Raw genomic sequence first — 26,993 nt, forward strand, 5'->3', positions numbered from 1 at the left:
CATTCACCCATAGTCTAAACTTTACACCTCTCCAGCTAATATGGCATCCACTTGCATGTCAGCTTTACTTCTATTCATCATCACTTCCATGGATTTACATCTACCCTGCTCAATGCTAGGAGCAATAAACAGTGTTATAGGGTGTACACACGGGCCAACCCGGCGGCTGTTGATAACGATTCGATATCCACAGCTGGCGGGTTGCCGCCATCGGCCAGGAGGGAGGGAGGGATAACTGGAGGATTGTGCGCAGGGAGAGGGAGGGGGGAATGCGGCAAGGCTTGCCTGCCAAGTCTATTTCTGCTTTCGATCCCTATGCCACACCGGCTAGCGCAGGTGTGAAAGGTTCCCGGGCCAAAATCCCGGCAAAAATTGTCGGGATTTCAACCCTGCTATGGAGCAGGGTTGTTCCCGAGTTCAACCCGGGGACCTGGCTTGTGTGAATGGGGTAGGGTATATTTACCCGGGTTACCGGTCCTGTCCAGCCGGGGATCCACACAAGCGGTGGACGCAAATGACGGGACAGGCGGCGGATGGAGATGACGCAGCTCTCCGTTGGCAGTGAGGGCGCCAGAGAGCTGGGTCATCTTCATCCGCTGCCTGTCCCATCATTTGAGCCCGCCGCCTGTGTGGATCCCAGGCCTGCACAGAGGACAAGCAACCGGGGTGAGTATTCTCACCACCTCCTGCCCACCTCCGCTGCCATCCCGCCAACTGCCCGCCTCCTCCCCACCTCCTGCCGGCCTCCTTCCCGCCCCCTTCACACACCAGAAAATGCAGGGACTTTTCTGGTGTGAAAGGGGCCAACCCGGGAATGGTCCGGCATGATTCCTGGGCCATATTCCCGGGTGGGTCCCTGCATTTTCTGGTGTGAAAATGCAGGTCTGTCCCTCTATGTTTACACTTTCCTTTGTTCGTTACAGAAATATGAAAATGATAAATTCTGGGTACTTATGTATTATCTGGGCTTCCGTTTTTCTTATGAGACCGCGTCCCCTCGCTGCGCTCGCCACGCTTCGGGCACTCCATGCGTAGTTGGATAGTAGGGGTATGAAAAAATGGGGTGCATTTAACATGGGAGCCCAGATTATACATAAGTACCAAATTCTGTACTAAAGGTAGCATCTTAATAACCCGATTCATAAGGGTTATGTGTTCCGGAGCAGTGAGACACCTTGCCCCCGCCACCTTCTTCATCTGAGACGTTTGGGGTTCTCTGTGTAAAGCCTTCTAATTCTGCATTTGTTTTGTTGCAGAGTTATTTGTCTGTGCGCTCAGTTTGAAGCTGTGCTTCAGCATGGCTTGAAAAGAAGCAGAGGATTAGCATTAACAGCAGCAGCAATCAAACAGGCAGCAGGATTCTCAAGTAAAACAGAGACAGGTAACCCACTATTATCACCAGTCTGCCTAATTATGTTTTGACAGTTCCTCAGTGTGCACTTTGCAAGGCTTGTTGCAGAATCATTTTTATTTACTTATTTGGCTAAGGTATCAGACTGTGGGGGATTAACCTGTTATACAGTCATGACTAATACTTAAAGATTAAGCAAATTTTGTTCCTCATTTGGGGCACATTGGTGGGAACTGGTCTTATCCCAACAATGCCACATGCCCGTCATGGTTAGACTATAAATTCTATGCTATATCCAAAGTGACAAACGGCATGTAATATTGAAAAGTGAAAAGTTTGTGTTGATGAAACATTGCACCTCTATGATTCGCTGATCCATCCCGATTAATTCATTGGGGAGAATTCAATTGTTGGTGCAGGGTGGGAATTATCATTGCCATGGCATTTTAATGCCAACAACAGTATCCCATCTCGCAGATGGATTCTCGATTTGCAGAAAAGTGTTTGATACCCTATGAGGCAGTGAACAGTTTTGTGCGAGATCAAACAGCTGTATAGAGTGTCTATTGTCTCTCTGCCGAAGGAATTCACTGGCAATTCAATTACTTCCTTAATGTCCTAACTACATTCACTATTCTTTCTTAACCGACCATTTACAAACTGTTTACGTTATTAACCATCTCAACATTTACAGTATGTTGGTATATTTAAAAAAAAAATGGGGACTTTTGGAAAGTGTGTGCTTATTATAATGTGGCCTATTGGTTCACTTTGAAACCATGACATCACAGAGTCTCTGGTTCCTAGTGAATTCATAGATGAAGTCTTCTGACATCATTTTTTTCGCCCAAAATTGCATCTGTATTCTTCTTGTTAAACTTTATCTGTTTTGCTTTAAGTGAAAATGTGCTATAACCCATGGCAACCAACTGACTAACAGGTTTGGTCAATTTTGTACATGTTAGACAGAGAAACGTCTGGTTGCTGTAGGGTTTGCTCTTCTGCCGTCTGTTGGCAAATAGTTTCCTCAGCTACTGTATGACAGTGACCTCCGGGGGCTGGTTATTAGGAAGCAGGGGAAAAGCAATAAATCTAAGATTATGTATTTTTGAAAGATGATATTGATATATAATATATTGACAGCTTTTCAATTTTTTTTTACATGTGTTTGATAGTATGAAAGTAATTTATGTTGCGTCTTTTTTTTTTTTCTTTTTTCTCTTCCTCCTAGATCCTGTATTTTGGGTGTATGTGAAAGAAATTCTCAACAAACACGAACTTCAGAGATTTTACTCTTTGAAGAACATCATGACGGATATAGGGAGGGGCCGAGCATGGCTGCGCTGTGCTTTGAATGAACATTCCCTTGAGCGTTACGTACATATGCTGCTTGGCGATCCAAACAGGCTTAGGTAATTCTGATCATTCAATTTCTTAAATGAGTAAAAGGTAGCGTTTTGTGTGAGACTAGATTAATCAAACAGACATGTCTTGCTGTAGAGTAAAGGACACTCTGCTCTCTTGAAAAAAATCTGATTTACCTTATTAAAAACTGTGTTATTAATGTCATTTAAAATCCTAGCACATTAGGAACTTGCAACCTATCCAATGATGGCCATATACTAAACTAACTTTCATCCAACTAGTTGGTTGGTTGGACTGCAAATCTGCTACTGGATGAATTTGCTCACAAACCCAGCAAAATGGACAAAAACATTCAGTCATATTGTATATATCAAACTGATTCAACTACAGGACCTTTTGTCCGTTTCCAGATTTGGGAGCAAATTACTGAATTAAAAATTACATTTGCTCCCGTCCAGTACCAGATTTTTTTTTATTACATCCAACCAAGTAGTTGGATAGCTGGAGAAAAGTTGTTCTGACGTATGGCCAGTATTACTTGTCCCCATACACAATGGCGGTATCCAATTATTTGCGATAATTTACTGCGACCAAGGGATTCCCCTGGGGGCCATACAGTTAGCCACGAAAGACAGCACTTATCGAGGAAAATGAGGCACACAAAGCATAATCCCCAATAACCAGCACCAGACTTTCATCCCAGATCAATGTGTTATTCCCCAAAACCTAGACACTTTTTAGATGATACAAACGGGCTATAATTGGATAGCAACATTCATTATTGTATGAAATTTACAACTTTCTAACTTTTTCTGCCATAAAGAAAATATTTATTTTAAATCTCCTTTTCTCACAAGAGGTATAAGAAGCCCCATTATCTGTTCTCGCCTGAGTTATTCATCACACGGTTAGCCTCATGAATCAACTATTCAATATTTCTCTAATAAGGAATAAGAAGTTTTGCAGTTGGCTCATAAAACCCGTTAAATGAAACTGCAGGCTAAGACGATCGTCTGTCAAATTTTATTGTTGTCGCACAGCAGAATGCTTTTATTGATATAATATCTATGGCGGCATCACTTTGTTTTCATTAGAATATGCCTATTCATTTCATTATAGTGGGGGCAAAGTGAGCTGGGCATGACTGACTTATAATAGCTTCACATCCTACGTCTAGCACAGACACCGAAACCAAACACAAAAGATGTGTTCTGTGTTATTAGCGAATGGAGTTAATCAGACATTTATAGCAAAGTTGATAGCGGCAAGCTGCCGAGTGCTTCTGTGATAGTCGGCGCCACCTTGTTTTGTTGCTGACTTTATTATTGAATGGACAGTCATGGGATCATCAACATATATAAGGATAAGGATATATCAGTGGGTACAATAGATACCAATATCAGCACTTCTTATACACTTTAGATTAGTGTTTCTTGCTAATTTGCAACATGTCCAATTAAGCAGTGTTAACGAGGGGGGCGCACCCCTGACTCTATCCCTGGTATAAATACAGCCTTAGTCATTCTGTCTCATACCCCTGACGAAGTCCTGTTGGACGAAACATGTTGGGATAACTTTGGTTACCTGCTCCTCACCGCACTGCTCTAAGTTAAGCTGATTTTCATTTTTTCTCCTTTTTAAACTGCAATACTTGTATATTCTTATATTGAACTATTATAGTGATCCTGCTTTTAGACTACAGATATTAGTTCACTTATTGTATATTTTTAGTTTGTTCAGTCTGCTGTACTGACAAACACCGTCCTTCCACCTTTTACTGTGCACACAATATATTGTCATTTAATAATTTTTATGTATAAAATCCCCCGCTTTTTATCTTACCTTTGTTCTCTGTGCTAAATAAATTGTTAATTTTTATTTATAAATACTGTCCCATGTGTACTTGATACGTGCATACTAGTCGCTATTACAGTCCATACCAATTTTTTCTTTCCAAAACTACCCCTTGAACAGCACACCACTGTTCCTGGACTGAGCTGACACCCCATATATTCAAAGGGGATTGCACTATATGGGACCTGGCGCTCGTGGAGGATCACCTGTTTAAAACTCCCTGGCGCACATCTCACTTAATCTATTCTTTCCACATATATAAGGAACCTTCGACTGATTATGGTCTTTATTTAATAAGATTTTAGAGAGTTCGGTACTTTTTTCCTAGCATGGGGCCCACGATATTAAGTTGTATGGCATCGCATGCGGGCGTATGGCATGCGATGCGATTTTAAATTGTATAAGCCCCTATACGATTTTTAATTGTATAAGCACCCTAATGGGTGCTTAAAATGTTAAATGCACCCCCACGGCACCTCCAGTATTTACGTTAACCCGATGTTGTGCCGAGCGCAGCGAGGCCGCGAGTGGCAGCGGTACGCGTCCTCCGACCTTTTCATACCCCCACTATCCACGTCGGCGTGGAGTTGATGTTATATAGTGTGGTGAACGCAGCGAGCCCCGCGAGGGGACACAAATTACTTCACATGTATTCTGCGTCCCCTCGCGGGGCTCGCCACGCTTCGGGCTCTGTGGCTCGCTGCGCTTGCCACACTATATAAAGTCAACTCCATGCCGACGTGGGGGATAGTGGATAGTGGGGGTATGAAAAGGTCGGAGGACGTGTACTCGCTGTGCTCGCCACGCTTCGGGTTGGCGTTGATAGTACGGGTGGCGTGGGGGTGCTTTTAACATTGTAAGCACCTATTACGGTGCTTATACAATTAATTATTTTATAGGGGGCACATTTAACATTGAAAACACCCATTAGGGTGCTTATACAATTTAAAATCGTATACCAATGTATATGCCATACAATGTCATACAATTTGATGGTATACAATTTAATATTGTATAACATCGGCTAACATCGCATCGCATACCCTCGTATGCCTTATGGTATGCGATGCGATGGGCGCCGTGCTAGGAAACAAGTACCGAGAGTTATATTGAAGATGGGATGTTGCTATGGGCAACCAATCAGAATGTACTTATTTATTTAGCACCTTTTACAAGATAATAGGTAGAATCTGATTGGCTGTCCATAGCAACATCCCATCTTCAATAGAACTCCATCTTAGTAAATAAACCCCTACATGTTAAACATTCACAGGAATGCATACTCTGTATTTGTCCCAGAGTATCAGTTTAAGGTCGACATGGTTGGAGTGTCGACACAAGCATTAGGTCATAGTATCTAGGTTGACAGTCAAAAGGTTAACATGGGGTTTTCACTTTTTTTTGAGCCGACATGTGCCGACAGGCAATATTTCATGCCATACCATCCACTCGGGAATGGAGGTAGAATAGAATAGTGTGTTGAGCGTATTGAGACACCGTATCTGATGTATAGCGAGCACAGCGGTGCACCGATACGGTGTCCATGTCGCATTCCGGACAAAAAAAGGAAGTGAAAAACCTATTTTGACCTTTTGACTGTTGACCGAGGCACTGTCAATCTACCATCCATGTCGACCTATTTGAGGTGTCGACTTGATGCATGTCGACTTGTAATGGGTGTACCCAATGACTAATACCAGCTTAGTTTTAGTTTATTTCTGTATTGAAACCTTTGACCTAGGCACAGTATTTGCAGATCATTTCTGCTGCTATAGATGATGATACATGTGTGTATATATACCGTATGTAAGGCATTTCTGAGCTGGGTTTTATACTACTCCAAACACATGAATTATTATCCATTAGTGACTTCTCGGAATGCTGGGATATCAGCATGCATGCCTGGAAACTACTGACCCGGAGCTTTCGGCAATGTATTATGCTTGCCAAACAGAGGTGGGAATTGTCATCAAAGTAATTAACAGCATCCAGTGTGGAGATGGAGCTTCTCCTGACAGGTGCTGAAATATTCAGTACATCTCACAGCTATCACCAACTCCCATTGGGTGCTGTAACCTGTTCTGATGCTAATCACTGTCGGTGTTTGGCAAGTGTAATACACTGCAGAATTTTCCAGGTCAGAAACTCCCACCTATGTCAACACCTATGACCCTGGTGTTACAAAACAACACGAACACACAGCCTTTGGCATTTTGGATTTGTTTTATCAGTTTAGAACATGTTTTAAAGCTTATTTTATTACCTGTATTGGAACGTGCTATAAATTGTGTTTTTTCTTTCCTTTTTTTTTTTTCCTTTTGTGTTGTTTTCCAGTTTCTTCTATGAAGACTGGTCATTTCTATTAGACGAGGAACGCTCCAGCATGCTTCCCAACATGGCAGCTGGTAAGTTTAGCTTTCAAGTGTACATTTGTAAAGGGTGCAGAAAGGCACTTCAGTGTAAATCACGGCGTTCCTGGCTTGTTGGTGGACACGCATGGGCAAACCGACATCTTGGCAGATATCTGGATAGAACATAAATTACAGCTTACACTGTTAATCCTCAAACAATACAAAGCTCCTATCATTAAACGGAATGGATAGAAGTGCATAGAATTTAGGAGCCATATGTGCCTGAATCTCTTCCACAAAGACTATCTGAGCATGTGGTAATTATAATAAATCATCCAGGGCATAGAGACGACAAGTCTCTTCATCTTTGGAACATAATGGGGCACTGGAAACTTCACAGAAGCAGCAAAGTGAAAATTAGGTGCTACAGCTTCTCTGTATAATAAGTGTCTCATCACTGTGCATGTGGATACTGGTACAGTAAAATGATCTCTGATGCAATATACTTTCTTTTCAGCTCGGAAAATAGCTGATAAGTATCATTAGCTTTTAAATTTAAGCTATGCTGAATTTCATCTTATGAAGACATCATATCTTTAAGTCTTCTGTAAGATTTTTTTTTTTTAGGGGGTTATCCTGGTTCACTCCTTCTGGCAAATCCCTTCTTAGATGGACAAAACCATGTGCACTGCAGGGGGGGAGGATATAACTTGTGCAGAGAGAGTTAGATTTGGGTGGCGTTTTACTTCAAAGTGAGATCTATAGTGCAGTGTAAAAATAAAGCAGTCAGTATTTTCCCTGCACAGAAACAAAAATAACTCCCCCAAATCTAACTCTCTGCACATGTTACATCTGCCCCACCTGCAGTGCACATGGTTTTGTCCATCTAAGAAGGAATTTGCCAGGAGTGAACCAAAATAATCCCCATAGTGCCAAATCATAATTTAGGATTTTGGTAGATATCCCTTGCATAGGCCCTCGCTACGATCAGACGTGACCAGTACATCTGCTGATCATTTTCGGTACCACTTCTGTCTTTCGGGTACAGGAGAGATCTATCGTAGACACAGGGAAATAGTCGTCGAAGACATGAAAGCAGGCATGACGAAAGCAATGTACACATTTAGAAAGTGTCAAACTGTCTATTTAACACTAGTTGAGGGAACACATTGCATCATGTCAAGTGTGTTTCCTAAAGCGTAATATTTAAATTCCCTGCAATACATTTTTCTGCCACCATATTACACTTTGAGAGAATCCTGTAATGCATGTAATGTGAATTTAGTGTACAGCGTATGCTTACTGTTCTTTATGAATCCAATTATTCATTTGCATACAGGGCTTTGTGGATCTCCGCTTAAATGAATCAGCAGCATCTGTGAGTGGTGGGAACTGTCAGTCATGAAAACACACAAGTAGCTGAATGGCATAGTAATAGATTATAGTTAATTAATTTTACAGCATCTAAAAACTAAATATCTTTGAATTGTTATCAGAAGCATCTGTGATTCTATGTAAGCTCACCATGTGATAGGTATAGGCACAGTCATTCAGCTAGAACCCATGCGGTTAGCCATGTTATTGTAAGTAAAACCTATCCGTTGAGATCTAATGTAAAAATACCACATTAATAAATTATACTATTGGATTGCTGCAGATTCGCACAGTGTGGATGTGATGTGCTGTGTTCTGTGCTCCCTACTGATCAGGCGCTACAGTATAGGGTCTGTAATTGTAGGTACAGGTTGAGTATCCCTAATCCAAAATGCTCGGGACCAGAAGCATTTTGGATAACTGATTATTCCATATTTTGGAATAGTTTTATATTTGTATGAGGTATCTTGAGTTATCTTGCATTTATGTTATATAAACACATCAAACACATGAAATGGACACAAATATATTTTATTTGTGCATGAAACAAGGTTTTAAAACATGAAACAAAGTTTGTGTACTATCTAGGGCACTGAATGGGAATGCCAAGCAATCATTGTCTTTAATGTATTTAGTGCCAGTTACATATAATTTCCCCAGTTGTGCCAGAACAAGATGGCGCCAGTAGTGCCAGTTACAGATGGCACCAGTAGGTTTTTAACGGAAAAAAAAGGTACATTTTGGAAGCTATAACTTTCTCAATAATTTGGGTAAGGGATACTCAACCTGTACAAAATAAAATAAATGGGCGTTGGGCACGGCATGATATAACCCAAATAAAATAAATAGCTCATTAAAAACTGTTATAAATGAAAGTCTAAAATACATTATTCATACACATAAATATTGTATAATGGGGGTTGGCTTGCAAATGCAAACTACTTCTTTAATGGGTAAAACCATGTGCACTGCAGGTGGAGCAGATGTAACTTGTGCCGAGAGAGTTAGATTTGAGTTATTTTGTTCCTGTGCAGGGTAAATACTGGTTGCTTTATGTTTACACTGCAATTTAGATATCAGTTTGAACACACCTAACCCAAATGTAACACTCTCTGCACATGTGACATCTGCCCCACCTGCAGTGTACTTCATTTTGTGCTGGGGTGCTCCCTGAGGGGCACGGACAGGCGCTACCACGGGTGCTGAGCCAAGAGCAGCCACTTAATATAGGGGTAGTCAGCCCCAAAATGTAAGAATGCAAAAGAAAGGAAGTGGCGCTGATATTGATGAAATAATCAAAAAATAATAAATTTAATGTTATTTAAAACAACATAGCATGCAGCAATTGTACACAAATTTATCCTAAAACATATGCAATGAAAAGGTACATATAACAATAAAATAATATAAAACAATCTAACTGGACCAGAAGCTGGATACGTGTCGACCCAATAAATGCAGTTCGGAAAGGAATTTTGATTAGTGGGAGGTTGAAATAACCCTGTGGGCTGATAGTTACCACTGGTGGCCGTTGTCATCAATTTCAAGAATTTTGTAATGGTCCTCAAATTGTTGCGACTGTGGGACCTCTGAGGGTCCAAAACCCCTTGGGTGTGGTGGGGTGGATAGCTGATGGATAGCTGTAGATGTCTCCAACGTCGCTAGAGGCTCCAAATGGAATGGAATGACCATAGGCAGGTGTCCTCAGGGTTGGTGGCTTAAGACCGGCTGGTCAATGATCTCAATCGTGTGAAACCAACCTTGATTCCTGCTGGAAGTTCTGGTTGGCGTGGTGCCAGAAATGGTGCCCTGCTACTGCAATGTGCAAAAGTGAAAGGGCTCTTGGGGTGGAGATGAGCGGCCCAGGGTGTGGAGAGTCCGAATGAAGGGTCACAATTGGGGATCAGCTTGTCCTGGTCCAGGTAAAACCTGACGCGTTTCGCTGCTTGTAGAGATGCAGGTCTTATATAGCCACAGCAGGCATTAAAACAATTATGCAAACAGCTTCAAAATCACAAATAGCAAATGTAATGTAATAAAGTATATGCAATAAACTAAGAGGGATTCGGTCAGTCATTTTGTATTTTGCAGCACCTATGAGTGCTGTTCTTAAATGGGTGTATATTGATTTGCGTTTAAAATAAAAAAGCATCAAGTTAACGAAGATACAGATATTGGTTTTAGAGTAGACATACAAAACTATCAGAGTAGCATTGTATGTTGGCTTACATGTAGCTGTGTCTGTTCTGATTAATACTGACCGGCTCTGTACTAATTACTAGCGGGATGCTGGCTCCGGGCTGTAGGCAGGACTAGGCACATTAGGACACATCTGTAAGTACAAATTACTGTGTACTGCCAGTACATGTAGGTATTCAGTTCCCAAATTACTGAATTATTCTTCTGTTTTGTGTATGTTTCACAATGAGGTGTGTGAATAAATGTCCGTCTTATGTGATGATTTTGTATCCGAAGGTTTGAACTCCATCCTGTTTGCAATCAATATTGATAACAAAGACCTGAATGGACAAGTGAAAACAGGTCCTACAGTTTCTCATCTTCTAAAGGAGTCTACACAGAATGTCACCTCGTTACTTAAAGAATCCACGCAAGGTGTCAGCAGTCTCCTTCGAGAAATCACTTCATCCTCTGCTGTCTCTATTTTAATCAAACCAGAGCCGGACTCTGACCCTCTTCCTGTGCTGTCTAGAAGTCTTACCTCAGGTGGGCCACCTGGCATACTAGCACTGAATGTTTGAACTCTACTAAATGAGTGATATCTATTAATTGTGGATACAATAATTTCTGTGTGCGTTATTATTATTGTTAGAACAAGGGTCACCAGGTGCTGGTGTGCGTGTGTTGTGGGGGCGGACAACAATCCGCAGCCGTATCTTGTGGCCACGCCCCCTTTTCGGCACTTGGCAGACGGGACATTGAATCCCACCTGCCGATTCTTCATCGAGCCGCCCAAGAATGGGACAGTGTCGGGGCCAGCCTGACAGTCGTGACCTGAGATTGAATATCCCCCAAAGTGTGTGACCTTTCTCTCCTGCACAGCCAGAGCAGATTGCTGTTACTCAGTGGCAGCAGCCTCCCGACACCCACCACAGCCCAGCACACAGCAGCTCATAGTATTTGCAACATTTAAATTTAGCAGTTTAGACAGCAATGGTTCTCTACTCCAACTCTTACATTTTACTAACAGGTCATGTTTTAAGGATTTCTTTCTGTAGAAGTCTGGGACATGGGTCTTCAAACTGTGGCCCTCCCAGATGTTGTGAAACTGCAAATCCCAGTATGCCTTGCCACAGTTTTAACACTCCCTTATAGCAAAACTGTGGCAAGGCATGCTGGGATTTGTAGTTTCACAACATCTGGAGGGCCACAGTTTGAAGACCCATGGTCTGGGATCATGTCTGACCCAGCAAAACCTGTGTATGATGAAATAATTCTACAAAAGATGACTGGTTGGTGGTATCGGAGGACTGGAGTTGGGAACCCCTGGTTTAGAGGAATTCTATATGCCCATGGGAATGTTTAAAAGGGGCTAACAAAACAATGGTTCTGGGCATGAGCTGATGTACAGGGAAACCACATTTATGTGTTCAGATCAGGGATCATAAAAGTGAAAACGGTAAATGGCTTTTGCTGCACATGTGGGGCCTCCATAGCAGATGGACCACACATCGCTGGGTCCGCCTCATTAATGAGATCCATTACTAAACCAATCAAACTCCACATGACATTTCAGCAGGCGACAAACATAAAGAACCCGTTCACTAGACATATACCTATTACAGACTCGTATTATGTTATTGGCAACCCATGATGTCTAGAATTACATTTGAGTGATTTATATTCTCAAAAAAGGAATAATGGTAATTATTTCAAGATAATATATAGAGCATTTTATAACCCATAAGGCATCTCTACCATTATCATTTTTACAGTAGAAATATTATTTCAATAAAATACAAGTAAATGAAATGGGCAAATTCAAGTGGAATTATTACAGTAAGAAATAACAATGGCACAGTAGTTTTCATTCTGAACGTCAGAGTGGCTGTACAGCATTACTAGGGGTGCCAGAGAATCGGGGCACCACTGTATTATAGCAATTTAGGAAACAGACATAAAATACTTTAAAATCCTTGTATGGGTTTATTTAAAACAATGTGGTTTATTTACAGAGATTCTGATCATGTTTTAAGCCCTATTTTTAAAGGGGACAATGCTTTTACTAGCAAGGCAGAGTTTTTAAATGCATTGCTCTTTTAAATATTGTGCAAAAATACAATCAAAAGTAGCGGGCTTTACAACCTGACACAGTAAATAAACTGCTAAGTGCTCTTCTGTTATCTGGGGTGGCTTTCACAGACAGCGTGAGGTGAGTGCCTGGGGACTGTGCAATGGAGGTAGACCTTCTGATGAGTGTAGTAAAACCATGTAGTAATCAGTCCACACAATTTGCTACTTAGTATGAGGACTGTTATATGAATATTGGCATTATATTTATGAATAAAACTTTAAGGAACTATAGGGCGCCCACTATTCAATTATTAATTGTCAACAGAAATAAACCGTCATATTTCATGACCTGTTGAAGAAGAGTGCAGCAGCTCCTTTAAAAGGAGAGTCCTACAGATGAGCATGTGTGGACTTCTGTTTTAGATCTTACACAACAGTTATATATATATATATATATATATATATATATATATATATATATATATATATATATATATATATATATATATATATATATATATACAGATGGGGGGGATCCCCTTCCTGCGCTTTTGAAGTGAGAGCAGCACCTCTGAAGGGTCCTCTGTTAGGCAAGACCCAGATAATCGAAATGGAAAAGGAAGGAGTTTCAGAGGGCGCTATTATATAATGAATTGACCACTACAAATGGACATTTAACATTTAATAAAAAATGTACAGAAATAAAAAACCCATATCAGGGTATCACCAATAGACAAATGGTGAACAATCACATGTAAAAACTGCTCAGTTCAGATGATCAGTTCAGTCAATACAGAGAGCCCAACGCGTTTCGTCATGTCATGACTTCATCGGGGGCAGACATTGCAACCAACAGTAACTATATGTGTCCTATAGAAAAGTATCCGGAGACGGGTATTTCAATATCTGTCCGGTACACTTCCGATATTCAGGAAAGACAAAGATTGGTCCTCAAATTGAATTGAATGAGATTCAAGATGATAAGAATCATCAAAAGATGGAAATCAGGAGCAGTAGCATGCAGCAGGGGTTCACCAAAGTGAATATAATATATTAGTTGTTGGAGACCTGTACTGACTGCAGCAGTATTTGGGGGTGCAGCCTTTGTAAGCTAAGAAAGTGCTATGTGCTTACTTGTATAAAGAAAAAAACGCAAAGGGCACTTGCCATTTTCAGCTGTATAAACGTTGTACTAGCATATTGTATACATACTATCAGTGTTAATAAAAATTTCGGCACTTGTGTAATAGCACGGCTCCCGGCTATGCTACGTTTTCAGCGTAGCCCAACGACTGCCTAGCGTACTTAGCGTAGTGACTCCGCGGCAGCCCGGCTCTGTCCCCGGCATCCATGGCAAGCCTAGTGAGCGCCTCTGACACAGCGCCGGTAACCGCCAGGCCACCTGCACTGGTGGACGCCGGCGGAGAGGGGATCATGCGGGCGCCGGCGGAGAGGCGCTCGATCTGTCTGAGACGCATGTGCATCTCAGACGCTCCTGCGTCTCAGTATTATTGCGGCAGGGTACGGCAACCCTGCCCGTGTCCACTTCAGAGAGAGCCTTCTTTTCAAACCCTCACTATCCACGCCAGTCCGAAGCGTGGCGTGCGCAGCGTGCCCCACGAGGGGATGAGTTACGTGTCCACCCGACTTGTTCATATCCCCACTATCCACGGCGGCATTTTGTGTTCAGATCAGTGACCATAAAAGTGAAAACGGTAAATGGCTTTTGCTGCACATGTGGGGCCTCCATAGCAGATGGGCCACACATCGCTGGGTCCGCCTCATTAATGAGATCCATTACTAAACCAATCAAACTCCACATGACATTTCAGCAGGCGACAAACATAAAGAACCCGTTAACTAGACAGCGTGCCCCACGAGGGGATGAGTTACGTGTCCACCCGACTTGTTCATATCCCCACTATCCACGGCGGCGTGGAGTTGGTTCTATAAAGTGTGGCGAGGGGACACGGATTACTTTACATGTATTCTGCGTGAGCTCACCTCGCTTCAGGCTCGGTGGCTCGCTGTGCTCACCACACTTTATAAAATCAACTCCACGCTGACGTGTATAGTGGGGGTATGAACAGGTTGGGGGGATGCGTAAAGCGTACCCTCGCTGGCGTGGATAGTGGGGGTGTTTCAGGAATACATATCTGACAGGGACGCTGACTACGCTGGACACGGGAACACTACACTACATCTGACAGGGACGCTGACTACGCTAGCAGGAACACTATGCTACTTCTGACTGACTATGCTATCTACACTGGCCGCGCGAACACTACGCTGATTCTGACAGGGACACTGCGCTAACTACGTAACTGGCGCCTTGCTGTTAGGCAAGTACCAAATGTTCAACTTTTTTGGATCCAATATGGATCATTTCAAAGTTAGCAACACAACTCCATCATAAAATCAGAAGTTAATTGAACAAACATTTATGGTGAGATGTAATAGGGTGCTATTTGTGCACATGTGCAATTTTTAGGTAAAAAAAAAAAACGGGTGAATTTGCACGTTTCCAAAAATTGCACATGTAATAGGGTGCTAATTGCTGTAAAATTTTGACCTGCAAATTTTGAGCTGCAAAAATTGCATCCAGATGTTTTTTCATAGAATACATCAAAATTGCAAATGTAATACGCTGCAATTTTCCAAATCGCACCCTGAACATGACCAACATTCACAAAAAAAAATAGACCAGGTCCAGTTTGACAGAACCATGCACAGATTAGTGAGATCTCTGCATGGTTCTGTCTAAAGAAAAAAAGTGTGTGTAAGTTAGCATTAACTTGTCTTCCCCTGAGCATAGCCAGTCCCAGACTCATTGGTTCCCCAAATCCAGGAGAAAAAAAATAGTGGGGATCCACCATATTTAAGACCAGCACCAGGCTTTTGGACCGGTCCTGGTTCTCCAAATACAGGGGACAATAGTAGAGGTCATCTGTATTTTGGAACCAGCATCGGATTCCAACAGCCAGCGGTGTCATGACACAGCTGGGAGACACTTTTCATACCAGGTCCCTCGACTGAAACATGTCAGCGGTGGCTGGTCAATAAAGGTGCTCCACCCGTCCAGGGCTGAAGCCCGGGCTGTCCTTGCCACCCATGGCTGGGTAGTGTCGGGCTGATAACTAAAAAATTGCACATTAATTAAACCCACACATGTCTAAAAAAATGGCACATCTCTATTACTTAAAAATACAAGCAAAGTAAAAAATTGCACCCTATTACATTTGCGATTTTAAGGGATTTTGTGGCATGTGCAATATCGTGCGATTTTTTTTTTTTTTTTTTTCATTGCACTATATTACATCTCACCATAGATGACTTCTACCACAAGACCAATATTTAAAAACAATGCTAGTCATAATGGAACCAAAGCATAATATATAGCAAAGGAATTTATTACTGAATATTATTAAAAAAGTAAAAAAACACATCTATTAAGTACCACAAAAATTGCAGAAATACTGTGTAGTACTTGCTCATGGAGTTTCCTTGCGAGAAGCATTAAGACTAGTTTCCTAAATTGTTCCTTTTGTTAGTAGAGTTTTTGTGTAGTTTGTGCCCCATTTTTTTTCTGCATTGCATTGTTGTTTTTGTTGAATGTAAATAGAAAATTAAGTAAATGCGATAATTACATAAAACATTTAGTCCAGTATGCGGAATTACACAGCGGCAATTCTGATCACTGCTGGTATCACTGGTGTGGTTTCAAACAAACTCTCTGCAAAAACTGAAACATAAGAAGCTTATCTCGCTCGAGGCAAGTGATTTCTGGAAAAAAGCCAGGAAAAACATTCTGTGTATTTTCCCTGTAGATGGCAAATCTAAAAGAGATCGAAAAAAGAAGAAAAAAGTGTCGACTATCATCTCGTTTGATGATGATGACGGGGATGTGGAAGATCCACATCTGGTGGAGGTTTCAAAGATCCCGAAGAGTGGCATTGAGAGTTCACAAGAGCAGTCTGACAGGTCCTCGGCAGAACTGCCTCTCTTTGAACCGCAGTTTGAATTAAACTTGCAAGACAAGGAAAATGCAGACTACTCTTGGAAAAATGAATCTCCATGTGTTAATGGGGATTTTGGCTATCGGAAGCTGGACGTAAAAAGCATTGATGATGAAGAACTAGATGACTATGACACATATCAGCCAGAAGCTGTCAACAATTCGGAAGTTAGAGCTGAGGATGCTTCTACTGAACAGTAAGTTTATCGTAATCACACAGCATGTTTTCCTGGGTGTCATGTTTCTAGCACCGTGTCACATCTTGTGGAATCTCTTAGAGATATTGGTTGAGCCAAGTTTACACTCAGATATTCTTATTTTGGCATGTTGACAGCGAGCCATCAGTCTCAGTAACCCACATATGTTTCCAGGTCTAGGACTGCAGTTTATTATTTATAATACATGAGGATACCAATATATAGATGATGAAAATCTTTTTTTTGCCATGTGTTATTTATACAGAATGTAGAACTTGGTCTGTTAAAGGTATAAATAACAAAAAGCAAAAACATTCAGACTAAGAGGATTTATTTTCTGGATGTTAAAACTTAAAGAAAAATAAAATTCTTCCTTCTGTTATTATCTTAAATGGATTCTAACTTCAAAAATTGGATGTCCTGAATTATGCCTAGCACACAGTAATGTAGTAGTAGTAGTAGTTTGTTTATTTATAAGGCGCCACAAAGTGTCCGCAGCGCCGTACATAGCAAACAAAAAACAAATTACAAGGTAACGTACAGGGTGTGTTGATAAAATACAGCATAAATAGGGGTATAGCTGGTAGAACTAAAATCAGCATCAGTTCTGAAGTAGGTGTCGAAATTGTCGAGGAGACTGAAGATGAAGTAGAGGAAGGGAAGAACAGGGCAGGAGCGCTGGTTAGGTAAGGAGGTAGGGCGAGTACGTGAGGAAGGAGGGCCCTACTTATAAGAGTTAACAGACTAAAAGGAGGTTGGTGGACGAACGAAAAACAATAATGTATTGTCTTAAATATAATTTTTTTGTTTTCTTTAGTGTTGCGCTAATTTATGGAGTTTGGTTCCATTACCCTTCTACCTGATATTGCTCGTGTTTTTGGTTTCGCTAGTCTTCCAGTCCCATTGAATGATGTCATGCCCTTCCTCTAGTGAGGTCATATATCCCTGGCCATTCACATGCCCAAGCTGTTGTATGATCTTATTATCACGTCTTAGAGAGTTTGCTTGCAAAACTTTGAGTGAAGAAAAGGGGAAGAGAAAGAAAACAGATGCATTGTGCTAACTGAGCTTTACAAACATACAGATGTGTCTAGTCAGTTGAAAAGGTTTTGCACAGATAGGAGAAACGCTCTGGCTCTGATTAGGATTAGAATAATGCAAAGAGTTGCTAAATTATAGACATACAACATTTCCCTTATTCTTGGACCCGTGGGAGCTGCATGCAACAGCTATTATGACCATGGCTGAGAGAGATACAGATGAACCCATTAGAAGTGGCTGAAGCAGTCTCCCGTTATGGTGGAGAGGGAGGCAGTGGCTGGGTGGCAATCCAGTTTTAACAACGTTCCATGTGCAGACTTTATAAGTCCCCTTTTAAAGTATTATCTTAAATACATTAATTTCTAATTATCAGCATTCACCAAGGCATACTGTACTTCACGTCTAATCTTTCTTTTGTGGCATAAACAGCATATCTGCCAGTAATGTGGAGGATCCAGACCAGGTTTTGGAGCAGTAGCAGCAACAAGGTTGTGTAATCAGCAGCAACTGTGCACTATTGATACAAGGGTTTCCAGGGCAGAAGGAAAATGCTCTTGATGGTGGATTGGCTGCCCAAGTGATAGGCCAGGGTGTGGGCTATGATGGTAGGGACCAATGGAGCTTCCAAACGTGCTTGTATTATGCTGTGACCTGTATGCTGCAAATGCTTTAACCTTCATCACTATGCTGATTTACATGGTATGCTGGTTACCTGCTATGAAAAAATAGGCCAAGACTTTTATCTGATCCAGTGTATGTGCTCAATTCAGCACATTTTATTATTACTTATTTGCATTGTGTATTTTTAATTTCTGTGAGTTAATCCAACCAAAAGTTCCTTTTATTGTATTTACCAATTTTAGTTATGTGTTTTGTTTAAAACTGTTGTTAGCCAAGCCAGTGGCAGAACTTGTGGGCAGTTGGCCCAAGTGCATTTTGTCCTCAGGGGCCTAGGTACAATGCACCTGCTGCACCAATGGTTGTTCTGCCTCTGAGCTAAGCCGTACAGTATGCCACCATACTCCCTCTAGCCACCTTACCTGCAATGGCCGATGGCATTCGGAACCTCTCAAGATGGTTCTTTGCAGAATATAAGAATTTCTCTAACGTCCTAGGGTATACTGGGATTCAGGTAGACATTGGGGTATAGATGGGTCCAAAGGAGCCGGTGCACTTTAATAAAAATTAACATCCTGTGTGCTGGCTCCTCCCCTCTATGCCCCCTCCCACAGCCCAGTTTAGAAAAAAGTGCCCTACGGGCCGGTAGCACACTCTGGAGCTCCAGAGTTATTTGCGATATTTTTTCTTTTTTCTTTTTTATTAATTTTCATTTTGCAGCAAGCTGAGCTTACTGCTGTCCTGATGGAGGGATCACGGCACCAACCTCTTACAGGGTTAATGGTCCGTGTCCTGCTGCCGGGGTTTGGTCCCGGACGGTGATGTTACCGCAGTCATAAAGGACTGACGAGCACACCATCAGCCTGCCGCCCCATCAGTGTAGAGCGGCTATAGTAAGTCTCCCTCTGGGATTCTTTAGCCGCGGCGGCGCGTACTTTACACACAGCCGCGCCATATTGGAGGCGGAGCCTCCCGGAGAGCGCGAACAGCAGCAGCAGCCGGCGCCATTACAGCTTGCTGAGGGCACCGCGACGATGCAGCAGGACCGTACAACAGACTGGTAACACAGTGGGGTTGTGGGGGTCCGTGGGCGCTTGTTAGTGCCCCCCTTTTAGTCCTCTATAGGACTATACTGCTATTGTTGTTAGCCCGGGTGCCTACTTAACGCCCAGCTAAGGGCTTGTGTGCTGGTTCTCCCTCTCTGTCCCTCCTCACGACCTGGGGAAGAGAGAGTTTGCTCTGTGGGTAGATAACATTGTGTTAGTCCTATACTGACAGCATGGCAGGGAAGAAGTCTGTATGTCAGTCATGCCATGCTAAATTCACCCCCCTGGTGGAGGGGGCACTTGTGTGTGAGAATTGTATGGCACCTGCGCAGGGGACTAGCAGCCAGGAGCCTGCTTGGTTGGAATCCATTAAAGGAATGATGTCTTCTATTTCTTCGGAATTAGCTGTTGCTAGACAGGAGAGACATGATTTACAGAAGTCTGTGGCTGATCTTAGAGCTACACCTGCTGCTCAGAGACCCCCTAAGCTACTTCCTCAAAAGCGCTCTTTGCCTGCTCTGCTTGGCACAGACACTGAAGATGAGGAACAAGATGAGGATGAGGTAGATATCCCTGAGGTGGTTGAGGAATCTCACTCTCAAGGGGTGGATGCTCTTATCTTTGCTATTAGAGAGGTCCTAAATCTTCCTGATAAGGAAGAGGAACAGACAGAACTAATGTTTTTCTCTACAAGAGAAAAATCCTCTGCCACTTTTCCTGTCTCTACAGAGCTTAATAGGAAATTTCAACAGTCCTGGGCTCACCCAGAAAAGAGATTTCAGGTGCCAAAAAGGTTCCTATCTATTTTCCCTTTCCCTCCTGAGGATAGAAAGGTGTGGGAGACCCCACCGGCAGTGGATACATCTGTATCCAGGCTCTCTAAAAAGATAGTTCTCCCAGTACCTGGGGCAGTCTCCTTAAAAGATCCGGCAGATAGAAAGCTGAAAACTACTTTAAAGGCGATTTATGTGGCATCTGGGGCTACTCAGAGACCAGTTATTGCAGGTTGTTGGATAACCAAGGCTATTAGCAAATGGGCTGAGGCAATTCAGTCTGATTTACAGGAGGACAACCCTCAAGTGGATATGCTCACCCTTCTGAGACATATCCAGGAATCTGCGGATTTCTTATGTGAAGCGTTAAAGGAGATTGGCGTGGTGGCAGCTCAGACAAACACTATGTCTGTGTCCGCCCGCAGAGTTTTATGGTTGCGACAGTGGGCGGCCGACCCAGAGTCTAAGAGGGGTGTAGAGGCCTTACCTTTCACTGGGGAGGCACTATTCGGTGAAGAACTAAATAAGTGGATCTCACAGGCAACTGCTGGGAAGTCCACTTACCTGCCGTCTGCCCCTCCACCACCGCGGAGAAATTATACATGCCCCTCTTTGCAGTCCTTTCGGACCGCGAGGTTCAGGTCCAGAGGCCGTGGAGCCTCAAATGCAGTCAGAGGCACAAGAGGTAAGTCCCACAGAACTCAGTCAGCAGTCCTGCCCGATCAGGCTCACACCACCCCTCAGGAAAAGCCCTCAGCATGACTGTTCCTTCTTCAGGAGGGGGACATTCCAGTGGGAGCCCGTCTACTACATTTCAGCCCGGTTTGGCGGGCGTCTGCCCTGGATCCCTGGGTGCTAGAAGTAGTGACTCAGGGATACAGGATAGAGTTCGCCTCTACCCCGCCTCAAAAATTCTTCAAGTCAGCTTTACCAGCTTCACAAGAATCTCAAAGGAACCTTCTGGAGGCGGTTCGGAAACTAATAGATCAGGCAGTGGTAATCCCGGTACCTACCCATCTCAGGGGGAGAGGATACTACTCCAACATGTTCGTCGTACCCAAACCAGACGGTTCGGTACGCCCTATACTAAATCTTCGGTTTCTGAACTTGCATCTCAAGACCTTCAAGTTCAAGATGGAGTCCTTGAGAGTGGTCATTTCGGGATTGGAGGAAAAGGAGTTCTTGGTGTCGCTAGACATAAAGGATGCCTACCTTCACATCCCGATATGGCCGCCGCATCAAGCCTATCTTCGCTTCACGATTCTAAACAACCACTACCAGTTCAGTGCCTTGCCGTTTGGCCTGTCTACAGCCCCTCGGATATTCACGAAGGTCATGGCGGAGATGATGCTTCTGCTCCGCCGGGCCGGAGTGAATATTGTGCCATACCTGGACGACATTTTAATAAAGGCCCCCACCAGAGAGTTACTGGAGGAGAGTGTCAGTACCACCTTCAGGATCCTGTCAACCCACGGATGGATCCTAAATCTGAAAAAGTCGCAGCTGGTACCATCTCAAAGAATTCTTTTCCTAGGGATGATACTAGATACGGTGGCTCAGAAAGTCTTCCTGCCAATGGAGAAGGTTTTGGCCATCCAGAGGATGGTGCGTTTGGTTCTGAAACCGCGCAGAATATCTGTCCACTCCTGCATACAACTACTCAGGAAGATGGTAGCAGCATACAAAGCGATCCCCTACGGACGCTTCCATGCGAGGACCTTCCAACTGGACCTCCTAAACAAGTGGACGGGTTCTCACCTCCACATGCACTCCTTGGTCACACTGTCATCGGAAACGAGAGTCTCCCTTCTGTGGTGGCTGAAGTCATCCAACCTTCTAGAGGGAAGGAAGTTCGGAATTCACCCATGGGTGCTCCTAACAACAGACGCTAGCCTGAGGGGATGGGGAGCCGTAACTCAAGGAGTTCACTTTCAGGGTCTTTGGTCAGAACAGGAAGCCTCTCTCCCCATAAACATTTTGGAACTAAGAGCGATACATCAAGCCTTACTACAGGCCTCCGATCTGTTAAGAGGAAGGCCAGTACAGGTCCAATCGGACAATGTCACTGCAGTGGCATATATAAATCGCTAAGGGGGCACAAAAAGCAGGTCTGCCATGAGAGAAGCTGCAAAGATTCTAAGGTGGGCGGAAAGCCACGCAGAGGCCATATCGGCCATCTTCATTCCGGGAGTACAGAACTTACTAGCGGATTATCTCAGCAGACACACTCTACACCCAGGGGAGTGGAGTCTACACCCTCAGATATTTCAGATGCTGGTGGACAGATGGGGGTGCCCTCAGGTCGATATGATGGCGTCCCAAACGAACAAGAAACTTCCGAAATACTGCTCACGAACGCGGGACCCTCTGGCAGTGTCGGTGGACGCACTGACGGCGCCATGGCCCTTCAGCTTCATTTACCTGTTCCCCCCCATCCCATTGATCCCGAGAATTCTCAAGCGGATAAAGCGGGAAAGGGTCCTGGTGATTTTCATCGCTCCATATTGGCCACGCAGGACTTGGTTTGCGGACCTTCTATCCCTGTCACTGGAAGAACCTTGGCCTCTGCCACATCGACCAGATCTTCTTCAGCAAGGGCTGTTCATTTATCACGACTTACGTCGGCTAAATTTAATGGCGTGGAGATTGAAAGGGAAATCCTAGCAAGAAAAGGCATCCCAAGTGCCGTTATTCCAACTATGCTCCAGGCTAGGAAGATGGTCACTTCAAAGCATTATTACAGAATCTGGAAGCGTTATGTCTCTTGGTGTGAAAGCCATAGATTCTCTCCTACTGAATTCAAATTGGGAAGATTCCTGAGATTTCTACAAGCTGGTGTTGATCTGGGCCTTAGGCTAGGATCTATTAAGGTCCAGATCTCTGCACTGTCTATATTTTTTCAAAGACAGTTGGCGACTCTCCCAGAGGTGCAGACCTTCATTAAAGGTGTTCTACACATCCAGCCACCCTTCAAAAGTCCGGTGGCGCCTTGGGATCTAAACCTGGTTTTGGAGTTTCTACAATCATCCTGGTTCGAGCCTATGAAGACAGCAGAAATAAAGTTTCTTACCTGGAAAACGGTTCTGTTATTGGCGTTAGCATCTGGTAGAAGAGTCTCCGAGTTGAGCGAACTATCTTGCAGAAGCCCATATCTAATTTTTCATGCAGACAGAGCTGAGCTGCGTACAGGGCCGAGGTTCCTCCCAAAGGTGGTCTCGGCTTTTCATATTAACCAGCCCATTGTGGTTCCATCGGTTACTACTGGTTCTTCCACCCCTAAATCTCTGGATGTGGTCAGAGCCTTGAGGACTTATGTTTCTCGAACAGCTCGTACAAGAAAGTCTGATGCTCTTTTTATTCTATATGATGCAAGAAAGATTGGATGTCCAGCGACAAAGCAATCCATCGCCAGATGGATCAGATTAACTATTCAGATGGCTTATTCACAGGCCTCAATTCCTGCTCCGGCCTCCATATCTGCTCACTCTACCAGGTCGGTGAGTGCCTCGTGGGCGGCTGCTCGAGGAACGTCATTACTACAGTTGTGTAGGGCAGCCACCTGGTCGGGAAACAATACCTTTGTAAAGTTTTACAGTTTTGATACTCTGGCATCAGAGGATCTACAGTTTGGAAATTCGGTTTTACAGGGACCTCAGCACTCTCCCGCCCGTTGTGGGAGCTTTGGGACGTCCCCATTGTCTACCTGAATCCCAGTATACCCTAGGACATTAGAGGAAAAGGGGATTTTGATTACCTACCGGTAAATCCTTTTCTCGTAGTCCGTAGGGTATACTGGGCTCCCACCTCTGTGCTTCGTTCTACTGTTTGGCGTGTTTTGACTGACTGGTTTCGTCAGTGTTATGCTGTTGGTAGTTGAATTTAAAGTTATTTCCTCCTCTCATAGTATGACCGTCTCCTTCGGGCACAGTTTTCTAAACTGGGCTGTGGGAGGGGGCATAGAGGGGAGGAGCCAGCACACAGGATGTTAATTTTTATTAAAGTGCACCGGCTCCTTTGGACCCATCTATACCCCATTGTCTACCTGAATCCCAGTATACCCTACGGACTACGAGAAAAGGATTTACCGGTAGGTAATCAAAATCCCCTTTTTTATTCAGTCAGAGTCACTAGTTTATTCTTACTTGGTCCTAAAATAACACAATATAAAGGATTGAATTGACCATGTTTATATTACCTTTTCTGTATTCAGGTGAAGCGTGTGGAAGTTTCATTCATTCATTCATTCTCTGTTGTTGTTGTTTATAATCTGTGTAAGTGATGATTGAGGTTGAAAGTCTGTGTCTATATTGATCTATATGTTTCTCTTTCTGACCCATCATTACACAATATTGGCTGCTGATGCTGGACGTTCAGTTATCTGTTCCAGTGCAGAAACTGTGTGAGGGAGGGAAGTGTCATAAGGACAGTCGTCAAGGGTCACTGAGGGGCTGCACACTGAAATTAGTTTAATACTTTATATACAGAGGATGTCAGACCCAAGCTACAGACAAACCGGAGCTAACATATATTTTTATTGCTTTTGTTAAACCTAATTTCCCCACAAGGGAAACATTTTGGTCCTTCCAGCTGCACATTGGCTTAGAACTACATTCCTTGGCACCATTTGCAAATGTAAAAAAAAAAAAAAAAAAGTTAATTTAAGCAGATTCAACAGGGAATACTTACCTGAAGACACAAGTGAAAAAGAACAAAATGATTCACAGTGGAAAAGCTTGGCAAGTGACTGCAGCCTTATTGTACACTATTAAATTGGGGTATTATTATGTAACTGGTCCCCAGCTTGTGAAAATTATGGCACAACACAACAATAATGTCCGCGTCGGTGTCTGTGTGCAGCCGAACAGAGCAGAGCTTCGGGCGCCATATAGTGGCTGCTGGCACATGCAACACTTGCAATTCCTTCAATAGAGGGGTGGAGCATTGTTAGACTTTTATATTGAATCTTACATTAAAACGTTATATTTTGGCTTTCTCCTCATGATTAGTTCTGGTGCATTCCAATGTACAACGTGTGCTTGTTGGAGGTCAAATCTGCCACATTTTATGACTACTGTATATCTATAACAGGGTTGCCGACTTTCAAATTCTCCTCTCCGGGAGAAGCCCAGAGAGGAGACTTTCATTACCCGTTCGGGAGGGGGCGGGGCTTGACTGTGCCATCATTAAGCCCCGCCCCCTTAAGGAAATATATGCAATCACTGATCTCCTTGGAGGGGGCGGGGCTAAAAGACACGAGTGTGTCATTTTAGCCCCGCCCCCTCCTCTGAGACCCAAGGATTGCGGCATTTAAATTCTGCGATCGGTTGGCTCAGTGGGAGTCCCCCTGATTCCGGGAGGGTTGCCCACCCTTCCGGGGGGCCGGGAGGGGGACCCGATTTTCGGGAGACTCCCGGTAATTCCGGGAGGGTCGGCAACCCTGATCTATAATAATAATCCAGAGTATGGCCATTCTGACCAAAGTAAATTGGACTACTGTACTATTCAGAGAAAACTCTGTAGTAATGAAAATTGGAAAGGGGCTGGCAAAACAGTCACCTCTGTAATGTTGTTAGGCCCCCATGCATTTACTCAGGAATACAGGACAAATGTTAGTGCTGCAGATTTTCTACTCTAAGTAAAACAAATAGCAGGAGTTATTGAAAAATAAACCCTTGAACTGATCACATCTGCATTCTCATTTAACAGTTCAATTCCTGGGCACAGCGAGGGGGGTACGAAGGACCAGTGTATAGGCCCAACTGCTGAGGATGGACAGACTCGCCCTATGATGGCGTGAATAAGCCCCTCTTAGCAGGCGAGCCAGCATGTAAAGAGAACCCTGGTATTCTCAATGTAGTGGACACACACATACTTGGCCCCACTCCTTCTAGGTTTCTCCCCTGAGCCCTGGTTATATTTTGCAAACCTGATTGGCATGTTAAACTATGTCTTATTTGTCTGTTGATGAGTCCCGTTCTTGAAAGATAAAGCCATAGGTAATCTGTGCCCTGCAGTAATGTCTGTTTTTCTAATAATTGCAGGACCCCTGTAGGAGGCTCGGAAAAACCCCAGGTTCGCTGCTGGACATCATTACAGGTGCTAAACAATGAAGCTGAGGTCTTGTTTCCGGTCAATGCTGCAGGCACCTATTCACACTTAGGTAATTAATGCAGTAGGACAGCATTCCAAGTATTGCAGATATTCATGAGAATAACAATGTGGGCTAAACAGTTGTTGTTCTAATTGGTAACGTGGTTCAGTTATACCCCTTATCCACTGCTGCAATTATCTGTGTTATTGCCGGGTTTTCCCGGGATGCAGCCTGGTGGAAAAGGGTCTCTGAAAAATAAACTGGGTCCAGTTCCCTGCGAATACGCCCCTTGTAGACTGCGGGTGACCCAGGTCATGCTAAAAGGCTTTGGAAAAACCAGCTCACGGACACTTGTATGCAGGGCCGGTGTAAGGTTTCTCGGTACCCTAGACAAAACATCAACAGCAGGACAGGGGCAGACTGCCCACTTATGTGGGGTGGTGGCTCCATACATGAGCCTGGTCTACTCTATAGAGAGTCCAAAAGAATTTCTAAAGGTCTTCCAGATAATCTTAGGACAGGTTTGACCTGGCTAGGTGACGTGCCTGAAAAGAGCTGGTTATCCTCTCAGTTAGTGCTGAGCAGTTATACAGATTATACCAAAGTCCGTACTAGAGTATTTGCACTTGTCGAAGCTCCAACTTAAGTGGGCCATGCAACATTGTT

The 26,993-nt window shown here is 43.5% G+C and overlaps 1 protein-coding gene across 2 annotated transcripts in view; it reads left to right on the forward strand.

Annotated features, from left to right (window-relative positions):
* Positions 1 to 26,993, forward strand: part of SNX29 (sorting nexin 29) — a 522,757-nt gene that overhangs the window by 23,615 nt on the left and 472,149 nt on the right. For both annotated transcript variants that reach the window (XM_083153313.1, XM_083153315.1), the window contains exons 4-9: positions 1,257 to 1,381; positions 2,583 to 2,763; positions 6,905 to 6,975; positions 10,771 to 11,019; positions 16,374 to 16,758; positions 26,278 to 26,396. In XM_083153313.1, the coding sequence (XP_083009439.1) occupies positions 1,257 to 1,381; positions 2,583 to 2,763; positions 6,905 to 6,975; positions 10,771 to 11,019; positions 16,374 to 16,758; positions 26,278 to 26,396 (1,130 nt within the window). The remainder of the gene's footprint in view (positions 1 to 1,256; positions 1,382 to 2,582; positions 2,764 to 6,904; positions 6,976 to 10,770; positions 11,020 to 16,373; positions 16,759 to 26,277; positions 26,397 to 26,993) is intronic.

The sequence above is a fragment of the Crinia signifera genome, chromosome 7 (assembly GCF_055691185.1).
Source record: "Crinia signifera chromosome 7, ASM5569118v1, whole genome shotgun sequence".
Lineage (NCBI taxonomy): Eukaryota > Metazoa > Chordata > Amphibia > Anura > Myobatrachidae > Crinia > Crinia signifera.